At 35.5% G+C, this 12,639-nt stretch overlaps 2 protein-coding genes across 5 annotated transcripts in view; both read left to right on the top strand.

The window, feature by feature from the left end:
- The window catches only part of LOC113108313 (NCK-associated protein 1), a 48,066-nt gene extending 43,747 nt beyond the window's left edge, over positions 1 to 4,319 (top strand). For 3 of the 4 annotated variants that reach the window (XM_026271273.1, XM_026271270.1, XM_026271269.1), the window contains 4 exons: positions 1,276 to 1,392; positions 1,529 to 1,638; positions 1,759 to 1,848; positions 3,382 to 4,319. In XM_026271273.1, coding sequence (XP_026127058.1) covers positions 1,276 to 1,392; positions 1,529 to 1,638; positions 1,759 to 1,848; positions 3,382 to 3,495 — 431 coding nt within the window. In that variant the 3' untranslated portion in view covers positions 3,496 to 4,319. The remainder of the gene's footprint in view (positions 1 to 1,275; positions 1,393 to 1,528; positions 1,639 to 1,758; positions 1,849 to 3,381) is intronic. The other variant, XM_026271272.1, reaches the window with a different exon arrangement.
- Positions 4,320 to 6,371: 2,052 nt separating this feature from the next.
- On the top strand, positions 6,372 to 11,452 carry LOC113108314 (secreted frizzled-related protein 3). Its single transcript, XM_026271274.1, has 7 exons — positions 6,372 to 7,215; positions 8,054 to 8,092; positions 8,193 to 8,249; positions 8,468 to 8,533; positions 8,693 to 8,897; positions 8,970 to 9,033; positions 10,462 to 11,452. The coding sequence occupies exons 1-7, from the start codon at positions 6,759 to 6,761 to the stop codon at positions 10,531 to 10,533; spliced, it is 960 nt and encodes a 319-aa protein (XP_026127059.1). The 5' UTR covers positions 6,372 to 6,758; the 3' UTR covers positions 10,534 to 11,452.
- The last annotated feature ends 1,187 nt before the right edge of the window (positions 11,453 to 12,639 follow it).

Here is a 12,639-nt window from a genome sequence, read left to right as displayed (position 1 = left end):
TAACCACAACCTCAAGAGTTAAAAATAATTACAAAAAAAGATTTCTGTGCATAGGAGATCTGTCTCATGAGTGTCATTTTCAGTGTTGAAGAGTGGCACTTCTAAACTAAAATGTCACTTTAAAAAAAAAAAATGTAAACATCACCACTTTGCCCGTAATTACTATTTTCTTTTAACAGTGTAATGTGACAAAATAATGCTACATGATATATGAATTCTGCAACCTTTTTGTTTTACTTATTTAATTATTTATTTATTTTGGTCACACTGAATTACAATTCAGCTTTACAGACATGCAAACTGAGGGGATAATCAAACACACTTCATTTTAATGAATTAGTTCATTTGGACAGGTTGTTTCAGTTAACTGAATAATAATGAAAAAAAAAGATTTACTAAGTCTATGCAAGGCATTTTTGTTATACTTGGTTATATAAATGTTGTTTATGTAATTTATAAATTATGGAGTTCTGTTCTTGAAGCATTTTAACTGTTGTTATTTTTTAAACTTAATATTAAAAATGTCTTTTACTGTTCAAATGTGTGGATTATTACTATATTATACTATAATTGAAATATATTATCGCAATAATATTTTGAAGTATTTTTGTTTCCACCAAAAAAAAAAAAAAAAAAAAAAAGTAATAAATGGTAGCATATGTAAAATTGCACTATTCTTAACCTCTTATAAACGTTTTGTAACCAATGATTGTGCAATGATGTGCATCTTTGTAGTTTGTGAGGCCGGTTTCAAAGTAGCTTCTCTAGCCCAGCTGTTTTGAGATGCATTTGTCCAGTGTTGCTTATCAAACCCCCATCAGGCATTAGAGCCCAATCGAGGAATCAGCTTCCTGAGAAGAGCCTTGTGCACTTAAACATACCTCATTCCACACAGCAGTTCTCCAGAACTGAGCACCGCTCTCCGGTGAACAGCTTTCATTTTCTCAGGGCAGCCCAGACCCTCCAGGGCCTCTTGGCCAGTGCCGATGTTTTTGTTCTATTCCCCTGATGGTTAAATCCAAACGTCCTCTGTTTACTATCTAAATAGCCAATCGACTCAAACCAGACTTAATTGAATCTCTCCCAAATGCTGTTGCGCTGATAACATAAATAAGAGTTCGTTTTTGGACATTACTGCCATTTTTCTTGGCTCTTTGCGCAGATTTTCGGACACTCTCCAGAGGGGAGAAATGCAATCTCACAATGGAAGCACATCATAATTTCTCGGAGTTACCTAAAGGAACATTCATGAAGTCAATTCTCTGTTTGTAACAGAAAATATTAGCCCGGAGGAGGAGTACAAGATCGCCTGCCTGTTGATGGTCTTCGTGGCTGTTTCCATGCCCACCCTGGCCAGCAATGTGATGTCACAGTACAGTCCCGCAATAGAAGGTACCAATTTTTACATTTCAGACTCGCGCTGAACCGCTGCGGATGGAATCAGATTACATCTGTGCTGTTTGAACTGCGTTTTAACACGCGTGGCATTTATCATGTGTGTGTGTTAACTCTCTATAAAACTTTTAAGGTCACTGCAACAACATTCACTGTCTGGCTAAAGCGATAAACCAGATTGCCGCTGCTCTGTTCACTATCCACAAGGGCAGCATAGAGGATCGCCTCAAAGAGTTCCTCGCCGTAAGTAACAGTATTAGCTGTAATTGTTCTAAACTCCACAACACGCCATTTATGTCAACATGTCAACAATAAACGCTCCTTTTCTGCAGCTTAATAAAACTCTGTAATCGTCTCCCACAGCTCGCCTCCTCCAGTCTGCTGAAGATTGGGCAGGAGACGGATAAAACCACTACACGGAACAGGGAGTCTGTTTACCTGCTCCTGGACATGGTGAGTGAATCCCCACCTCACAGCAATTCAGAATGCTGTGCATTCATTTTCTCTGTAGACAGAACTTTTTAAGACAGACTTGTATGTTATGAGGTTTTTCTTTATATATGACATACTGTATATACTTCTGAGAAAGTAACCGGTTTCAGATTTAAAAAAAATAAATAAAAAATTGGCAGTTAAACTTATTTTTAATTACAGTGTCACAAAGTCTCTTAAAGAGAACTGATGTGATAAAGAAATGATAATGATGATGAGATGTTGCATACATCTGTTTCCCATACATGTTGAGATGACATGTTTTAAATAAATGCTGTCTTTAACTTTATTTCATCAAAGAATCTCTTTTGCTCACCAAGGCTGTATTTATTTGATCGAAAATGCAGAAAAAAAAAATAATAATATTGTGAAATATTATTACAATTTTTCATATTGGTGTCCTATTTTAATATACTTTAAAATATAGTTTATTTCCGTGACACAGCGCTGAATTTCCACCAGCCATTACTACAGTTTTCAGTGTCACGTGAGCCTTCAGAAATCATTAAAATATATAGATTTGTTTTTATCAGTGTTGATACTGCTGCATACATTTTTTGGGAACCTGTGATAATTTTTTCTTTAATTCTCTGATGAATAAAAAGTAAAGAAAGAACAGTATTTATGCAAAATAGAAATCTTAACACATCTTTGCTGAAAAGAAAGTAGTTATTTAAAAAAAAAAGAAAATTACTGAACCCAAACTTTTAAATAGTAGTGTATATTGTAACAAAAAATTATGTTTTTAATAAACACTGTTCTTTTAAACTTTTTATTTATCAAAGTGTCCTGAAAAAGTATAAGAGGTCCCAAAAAATATAAAGTAACATTGTTTATAAATCGGCATATTAGACTATAATATATAAAACTTCTTTTAAAAAACTGGAAAAACCTTACCGATCCCAAACTATAATATATAATGTTTTGCAGGAAACAAATTATTTAACAGGAACTAAACTAACTAAAGTACAGTCAGTCATAACTTCACAATGCTTTATGGTATAAATAGTCAATTTCCCCATTAATTAGAATTGTCTGTCTTTTTATTGCTTTGAACCAACTGCAATAATAATGTGATTGTTCTCAGAATGGAATGGTTTGGTTCAATGCTTAGAATTGAAGAATGTTTTGAGCTCCCTATGGAGAAAATGAATGGGCAAAATACTTAAAAGAACCAAACCAACTGCTTTGGGGCACACTATTTCTCAATATTTCCATCTATTTTTGTCCATAATCGTGTAATGACTGGGAAATGTGCTAAGGACTGTTTCTGTTGTTTGTGTTTGAGAGTCACGCAGCTCTTTTGATCTGCAAGGCTTGCGGGGGATTTGTCCCTGGGATTTTTCACTCTTTGAAGCGCAATCTGCAGGATGCGTTGAATTAAAGTGTCATGGAAAGCGAGAAGGGGTTTTTTTATCAGAAAGCGCCCACGAACTTCCCGATCCCATCACCCTGTCATCTGTTCTGACTCTGAACGTGATTGTTTTGGTCTAGATCGTTCAAGAATCCCCATTCCTCACCATGGACCTCTTGGAATCCTGCTTCCCGTATGTCCTGCTCCGGAATGCCTACCACGCCGTGTACAAGCAGTCTGTGTCTTCCGCGTAAGAGTTCCCGTGCGTAGAGCACTGGAGGGGCGGATACTTCAGCCCTCATTCCATATTCCTCTGTAGGATTCTCCAATGTTATAGTCTTACCAGTTCAAGACTTTTAATGGGATCAAAACTTTTATGACACTGAATAAAGAGGGGGTGGGGGGGAATGATTTGTTTATTGAACACTTAAAATAATCAAGTTTGATCCCTGGGACTAGTGACACTAAGTATCATTTTGACCTTTTTTTTTTGTTTGTGTTTTAATTTGCAATGGTTAGACATGGAAACAAACACATTGAATAGTTAATTGTGTGTGTGATGGGACGTGGGGGGAGGGCAGGGGTGAATTATTAAAAACTCTACATCGTGCTAAATGCTTGTTACGATAACAGATGCCTCTATGAAACAGTGATTCTTTTTTTGATGTTCTAGATCTAATCTGTGTTGGGTTGCTGTGTGCTTTTTTTCTCTCTCTTTCTCTCTCTCCCTGTGAATTTACTTTTATTTCCACTACACTTTGTGTTCCTTTGACATACTTGCCAAATTAATAGATATAACAGCATCTCATTTGGATTGAAATGGCAGAATTGTGCATAACTACATGTTATTAAAGCAACCTAGTGTTGTTTGTACAAAGCATAGTATAATTTTTTAACTAACTTTCATTGACACTCCATTGTACCTGTCTGTGAGCTACAATAAACATTCTTACGTATTTATTGAATGTTTATCAGTTGTTTTCTCCCCTCCTCTCCCTTAAGCGGTTTTATATGTTCGGGATTTTTTGGAAATGACAATGTATCTTCCATAACATGAATAAACATCAGGTCAAATGCAGTTTGACTGGTCCACTTTAATGCTGTTTAGTGATGCAAAGTAGTTCTGATAGTCAAGAGAAATCTGGAAATAACTGTTAATTGTCTTTGTGAGTCGATTAATTTCAATAATTCAGTCAAACCAATACACATTTGTCTAAAGTATTTATTTTTTTATTAAAAGTCCTCATCTAGAGGTCACCTGCAGCTTCATGGAAAATTCATTTGTCAAGAAGTGTGGGAACCCTTTAACGGGTTGCATGTGTGATTTTGACACTATTATGTGGGAATATGAAAAATGGCTTCTATATACAGCATTTTTATTATTCTGTTTTTAGTCCAAGCTGACAGGAACATTGCTGAACTTCTTTGATGGGAGGCTGCTCGTCTAAATCTTCTCACATGAACTGAGCCAAAGGGCACACAGTGCAGATGTTTTTAAAAGACTAGATTTACTTCTATGGACTTGTTTGTACATTTTTGTTTCCACTGTTTTAACTTCACATTTGAGTTGTACCTGACCCTTTTAGGTATAGTTAAAGCCTAATTTTTTGTTGCTGCTGAAACAAAAACATTTCTCCACGTGTAACTGTATAATTGAACCCATGCAAACGATTTGCTACATAGCTGTTTTAGATTCATGTCTCTGGCTCTCTCGGCATATTGATATTTTGTGGTTTATTGCGGCATTATTTCAGTGATTATATCCTCTGGTGGAAGGATATCACTTCATTAATTTGCCTAATAGAGCTGTTTATGGTCCTAAACCCCAGAAAAGAATTAGCATTTGACTCAGGAGTTCCCTTAGAAATTTCTAATGGGTTTTAGTCTAGCAGTTGTTCGAGTTATGAGTAAATTAATAAAGTGTGTAGTTAATATTTCTTGAGGAGACTTAAAGTGCATAGTCATTTCTTCAAATGCCGCGAAACGTAAGACCCTAAGAATTTTAAGACTACAAACCGATGTCTGATTCGTCAAGAACATAACCTGACATTCTTATGGTAGTTGTAGTCTTTAATTTACAATCTCAAAACAAACTTGACAGAAGTCTCGACCATAAAAAGTCTCCAGCATCGATTCTTTACCAATGATTTACGAATTAAAAAAAAAAAAAAGTTACAGTGACAGTAGTTTATCACTTTGTGTCAGAAGTACGCATCAGTGATGCTAAATCCAACTAATGTGTTTATTTAATATCAAATTAGAAAACAGGCTACTTTTTCATCCGAGGCTGCTTTATTTATTTGTAATCACAAAAAATGCATAAAACAACTCCACATATACGTATAACGCAATAGTAAAACATTGATAAACCCATATTCTTGCGTCAGCTTCTTTAAAAAGATCGAGAATTTAAATGAATTTTCCACACAATAATATAATGTGAGAATGTTTTTCACTATATGCTACTGCTATCCTTTCAACCAAACTGGGTGAGGTGCAAGAGGAAGTAGGGAGAAGTAGATTAATAATTAAATACCAATTTGAAACAGTACATTGTAACGAAAAAGAAAAAAACGTAAAAATTGAAGAAGCAGGTTTTTCTGATCATTAATGTAAACCGATAAACTCCAAAAATCCAGTAAGCGAATTCGAACAGTTGTACAATGCAGCGAAAACAAAGCCAATTCACTCAGCGAATGTGATAAGAATAGTGACTCACGTCCAGATGTCAGGACATTATTCTTTACATTGTTTATTTGGGTTAAAAGCACGAATGTTTTATAATGGACGCTGACTGGCTGAGGTAGAAGTTTAGTGTTTCTGAATGTATCCAGTCGGGTCAAGACGGGAGCTTCAGTGGTCTTTGGCGTCTCCGTGTGGTCCTGTTTGATAAGGCAGCTTGACTTATGCTTATTTGGAAAACGTTTATTTAATTATTGATTGATTGTGGCACTACGTATAGCCTAGACTGTCAATTATGAAAATTAAGAAGTATTTTTTTAATAGAAAAATGCTATATGTACTATTTTACTTATTCAAACAGCGCTTTTGTCTTGAAGTGTTTTATGGCAGCAGTCTTGTGTTTGAGGGCGCAACAGGAGACTGAGGTGATGTTGGAGGAGGTGGGCTGCTTTATGTCCCCAGCCCACCTCCACTAAATCCTCCTCCTCCAGCTGCTTCCAGTCTCTTTCTGTCAGCGGGAGCTGGAGGAGAGATCAATTCAGCAGCGCGCTCCTGAAGCGACGAACCCGAAGAGCATTTCCTGGAGAGCATTTCTTTGCTTTCTTTCTTTTTTCTTTTTTTCACACCACCATTTCACCGAGAATTAACAAAAAAAAAAAAAGAGCTTTTGTTCTCTGTGTGTCTGGTGCAATACTTCAGTATGCTGAAGTTGGTTTGAGGAACTATGTTTTGGGGAGATTTTACGCGCAAGAGTCTCCAGAAGATCTCCGCATGCCCTTAGTGACTTATAAATAGCGTCGTCTCTCACTTGTGTATTTTTTTTATCAACAAAAACATGTTTTCCTACGAGATGTTGATCTGCGCCCTGGCCATCGCCTGTCTGCTGGAGATCCCCCGAGGCACCGCGGCCGCGTCCTGCGAGGCCATCCGCATCCCCATGTGCAGGTCCATGCCGTGGAACATGACCAAGATGCCCAACCACCTCCATCACAGCACGCAGGCCAACGCCGTGCTCGCCATCGAGCAGTTCGAGGGGCTCCTGGGCACCCAGTGCAGCCCGGACCTGCTGTTCTTCCTGTGCGCCATGTACGCGCCGATATGCACCATCGACTTCCAGCACGACCCCATCAAGCCCTGTAAGTCCGTGTGCGAGCGGGCCAAGCGCGGCTGCGAGCCGGTCATGAAGAAGTACAATCATACCTGGCCGGAGAGTCTGGCCTGCGAGGAGCTGCCCGTCTACGACCGAGGAGTCTGCATCTCACCTGAGGCCATAGTCAAGGCGGAGGGGCCAGGTTACTCAAGCATTTATCACTAACTTTTGTCACTTATTTATTATTAATACTATAGGGAGAATTCAGGTAAAATTGGGATTCTTTTGACAGTGAAAATAGTGACCCAATTTGTGCAGATTTACCCTATATAAAATTGCTTATGATATAGATGCAGATTGTATTGTAGTCTTTGCATATAATGTTTATATGTTATCATTATTATTATATGACATGAATTCAGGTAGACTGGAACACTTGATAATCTCAGTATCAAAGTCAAAATTTGTATGACTTTTACACACTGTAGGGATGAATTATGGCATCGTATATTATATCATATTAAAATGCAAGGTGTATTTTTGGGGTACTTTTGACAGTCATATTAGTGTCAAAAAGTGAACCAATTTGTGCAAATTTACCCTATATACAATTACTTATATATAGATATAGATTTTATTGTTGACTATGCATGTAGTGTGTAATGTGTTTTATATGTAAAGTGTGTGATAATTTTTTATCATCATCATTAGTACTATTATATGGTATGAATTCAGGTAGATTAGAACACTTGATAATCTCAGTAGCAAAAACTGGGCCATTTTATATTATACTTATATACGGTAGTGAATAATTATTATTATATTATATTATATTATATTATTATAATAAAATGTGTCTTTTTGGGGCACTATTGACAATCATGTCAGTATCCAAAGTTGCTACTTTCACATGAATTGATATACATTAGTTATAGCTCACTTATAGTATGTATATGGTATATTTTTTCTAATACCTGCAATCATTAACATCAATGAAATTCTGTTAGAATGATCCTTTTTAAAAAATTTCTTCCCTAAAGATAATCCTTACTATCAAGACCCTTCAAAATGTAACCCTGGTGAGATAATGTTTTATTACTTTGGGAATGATTAAATATTTCTGAAACGCATAAATGAAATCCAGTTTGAACATTAATCTCAGTTCTGGTTCTTGTGCAGAAGGAAATCCAGACTTCCCGATGGATTCACATAATGCCAACTGCAAAGGAGCTAATGGTATGCTTTTTAAGTGTCATAAGTTTTATTATGTTGTTTAGTTTTGTTTGTGTGCATAATAATTAATGTGCAAATATGTTTAAAATGACATAGCAAAGTGCTTTGCAGTCGATTCTGCTGTTTAGATAATACAAAAAGAAAAAAATACAAAAATAACATTACAGATTAACTAGAGTTCTGCCTAAAAACTCTAAACATAAATATCTCAACTTTTTCAGATCGGTGCAAATGCAAGTCTGTGAGACTTGTTCAAAAGACGTATTCGAAGAACAATTACAATTATGGTAAGGTCTTATTTTACAGCTTACCTTGTGTGAAGGTCTCAATAGTCTCGAAATGCTCTTTTTGTTTGCTTTGTATTTCTTTACACATTCTCATAAAACTCGAAGTACTCGAAGTGGAATCCTTAAAACAGTGCACGCGTTCATTGTTTCTCTTTGCAGTCATCCGGGCAAGAGTGAAAGAGATCAAGACTAGAAATCATGACCTGAGCGCCATCGTGGAGGTCAAAGACGTCCTGAAGTCTTCTCTGGTCAACATCCCTCGGGACACCGTCACTCTTTATTATAACTCTGGGTGTCTGTGTCCTCCGCTAACAGCCAATGAGGAATATATCATCATGGGTTATGAAAATGAGGAAAGGTCCAGGTAAGGCCTGATTTATGTGATGAGGATATTCATGGATTATATTCCTGTTCTCATAAATCATTTCTCTCACAGACTGCTGCTCCTTGATGGATCCATCGCACTAAAGTGGAAAGACAAAGTGGGCCGGAAAGTGAAGGTAGGACATAGCACTCACTACTTTACAGTGGCCCCAGAAAGCATTTAGATACTTTAGTCTTAAAATAGCGAAAACGTTATTTAAAATATTTAAATGTCATTGCATTAGAAGTAAAATATCAAATCAAGCAGCAGCTGCAAAGAAATGATGCTTGATGAAACATCTATGAGCCAGTTTTGTCCAGTGACTTTTGATCAACCGGTCTTAAGGTGATTTTTCGTGGAAGTATGAAGTCAGTTCTCCTGAAGTTCACACAGGTTCCTAACATTGAACTACCAAAAAGTATCCAAATACCTGGTTTTCTTTAATTAAAAAACAATAAAAAAATAAATAAAAAAGAACAGTTTTATCTCAAAACTAACACACCTGGTTTTTATTTAATAGAGAAATGAATATAATAACAGTAATGTATTTTTAAGTCTCCAAATACTTATATGTAACATGTAAACATGCAAAAATATATTTTTATATATTCACATATGCAAATCACATATATAAAAAATTATTTATTGTGGCCATCGTATCTAGTTAAGAAATATTTTTTTCTTCTACAAACGTTGTCTTTCTTTTAAAGTATGAACAGTTTTATACTCAACAAACTTATTTTTGTGTCTCCAAATACTATTATTTTTTATGATTGCCAATATATAAAATACAGAATTTATGTAATTTATAAACACGCTCACACATATATATACACACACACACACACACACACACACAAACATATATACAATATATAAAAAATATTAGTAAAAATATCAGTATATAGATATATGGATTTATCTATTTAATTATGGTAAATATAGTTTTTATATAGATAGATAGATATAGTTTTTATAGGCATAAAAATATCAGTATGTAGCTATATGCATAGATTTATCTATTTAATTATTGTAAATATAGTTTATAGTCTATAAAATTATAGTTTATAGTCTATATAGCAGATAGATAGATAGATAGATAGACAGATAGATAGATAGATAGATAGATAGATAGATAGATAGATAGATAGATAGATAGATAGAGTTTTTATAGGCATAAAAATATCAGTATGTAGCTATATGGATAGATTTATCTATTTAATTATTGTAAATATAGTTTATAGTCTATAAAATTATATTTTATAGTCTATATAGCAGATAGATAGATAGATAGATAGATAGATAGATAGATAGATAGATAGATAGATAGATAGATAGATAGATAGATAGATAGATAGAGTTTTATAGGCATAATATCTAGCAAGAATATAAATTTTTTTTCTTCTGCAAACCTTGGCAAAGAATAAAATGTCATTCGTGTGCTGTATGTCTTTGACCTGCTGACATTAAATCTAAGACTGTAGAGTCTTTGACTGAGCATATGGAAAGAGGCCTCTGATGCAGAGGGCAATGGGAAGTGACTAATGTTTTCTGTGTGTGCCAGCGCTGGGACCAGCTTTTGCGTGAGGGCCGAGCAAACTCAAGCAAGAGCAACACGAAGCGGAGCCGCCACTAACTGTCCTTAGAAAAACCACACGGACAAGCCAAGGAGGAGGGGGAATCAAAACTGAAAAATTGCACTATTGTACCTTTGTTTGTTTGTTTTTCGTTTTTGGCTGAGACAGTTTGTTTGCTTTATGTTTTATTGTTGATATATTCTCATAAACAAAATGTTGCCTTTGCACAAACAAAATGTTGGTTTGACATTGCTGTGTTTACTTGTTGGGAAAGGGTGGCGAGTGTCGGGCAGCGTTTGCCCATCAAAGACAGAAGGAATGACCGGGAGGGAGGAGTATTTTTCTAGCGGCGTTGAGGTGGAGAGCCACGGAGATGCCAGTTTGCTTTGACATGACGCAGCACTCCATTGAGCTCTCTGCGTACAAAAGCAACAAACGCGCCCTCAACACAAACTGCAGCTGCGCTGAATTTCCCCCTCAGGAGGTTTAAACGTTCTTCTGAAGAACAATGAACAGTGTGGGGAGAGAGAGAGAATCCTTTGGCAGAAGCACAGAGATGTCGAGATGATCCAAAACTAGGAGTGTAACATTATCACGGACGACGAAAACAAGCTGTTGGGCTTTCTGAATGATGTTCATTTAAAAAAGAAGAAAAAAAAAAAAAGCTTTTTACACTATTATTTCTGTTTTTTGTTTTCTCGTAGATATGCTTGATCTTAAGTGTCATTCCTGGGAAGAAGTTGGATTTGCAAGTGTCATGCAATTAAAATGGCTATTGTTGTACAAACAGTACATAATGATTCAGAATCCACCGTGAATCCATTATCAGTCTATAACTCGGTTTACATCTAGCTGAAGATATGACCATTAATATATGCATTGTTAATGACATCAGTTAAAAAGACATTTTGTCTTCAGAGACAAACAAGAATATTTCTTCACTGTACTTTCTGTTGAAGTAAAGATGTTTAATCTTAACTCTGTGTGATGTATTTATTATTATTCACACATGCTTAAAAGCAGGATATATTTTCTTGAGAAGCTAAATTATTCAAGTTATTAAAATGTGGATGAGTTTGTTTCTTAATTCAGAACAGATTTGGAGAAATGTACCATTACATCACTTGCTCACCAGTGGATCCTCTGCAGTGAATGGGTGCCATCGGAACGAGAGTCCAAACAGCGGATAAAAACAACACAATAATCCACATGAGAGTCCACAAAGTCTTGTGAAGTGAAAAGATGTGTGTTTGTAATAAAATTAATCCATTATTAAGACATTTTTAATTTAAAACCATTGCTTCCAGCTAAAAATATGAATCCTCTATCCTTAATATTATTTGCTCCAGTGAAAAAGAAATATGCACAATAAGCACAGTTTTCAAGTGGAAACAGTTCTGAACATTATCTAAGACATTAATTGATGGATTGGAGTTATGTGGTCTATTTATGGATTATTGAGATGTTTTTAGCAGCTGTTTGGTCTCTCACTTTGACGGCACCCATTCACTGCAGAAGATCCACTGGTGAGCAAGTGATGCTACATTTCTTCAAATCTATTGCAATGAATACGAAAACTCATCTATATCTTGGATGGCCTGAGGGTGAGCAATTTTTTAGCAAATTTTAATTTAGGGTGAACGCTTGCTTTTAAGTCTTGCCTTTGAAATATTTTTTCCAAAAAAAAAAAAAATAATAATAATTAAAACAAGAAACAAATCTTGTTTTTTCCCATTAAATTACCACCACTGGCTCTGCACCCCTTAACCTAAATTCATTATTTCAGACTTCTGTGCTGTCTAGAGGCTTGAGTTCTTTATTGTGCAATACCAAAGCAGCACAAAATCACTTTCACAGACTCTTAAATGAAATGTTCCCTCCTGGTGGAATGAGCTGCCCAACTCGATCCAAGCAGTTTAGCCATCTTTAATCAGCTGAAAACCCATCTCTTCCATCTTTATTTGATCCTCTTAACTTTAGCACTCTCTATTCTAATTCTGTTCTTAAAAAAAAAAAAACTTTTCCCTTTTAAACTCATTTACTCTTTTCATTTAATCACTATTCCTTTACTGCTTGTTTTCTCAAAAAATTATAATAATAACACTACGTTTTCTAATCTTTTTTTGTATTCTATATATATGTTTTTCCTTTTATTTATTATACAA

The sequence above is a fragment of the Carassius auratus genome, chromosome 9 (assembly GCF_003368295.1).
Source record: "Carassius auratus strain Wakin chromosome 9, ASM336829v1, whole genome shotgun sequence".
In the NCBI taxonomy this organism is placed as follows: domain Eukaryota; kingdom Metazoa; phylum Chordata; class Actinopteri; order Cypriniformes; family Cyprinidae; genus Carassius; species Carassius auratus.
This window is presented reverse-complemented; position numbering and strand designations above follow the sequence as displayed.

Excerpts from the sequence above, each read along its gene's own strand:
- LOC113108314 (XM_026271274.1), top strand. The coding sequence starts at position 6,759 with ATGTTTTCCTACGAGATGTTGATCTGCGCCCTGGCCATCGCCTGTCTG. Across the intron at positions 7,216-8,053 it reads AGTCAAGGCGGAGGGGCCAG|ATAATCCTTACTATCAAGAC; the intron begins GTTACTCAAGCA and ends TCTTCCCTAAAG. Across the intron at positions 8,093-8,192 it reads CCCTTCAAAATGTAACCCTG|AAGGAAATCCAGACTTCCCG; the intron begins GTGAGATAATGT and ends GTTCTTGTGCAG.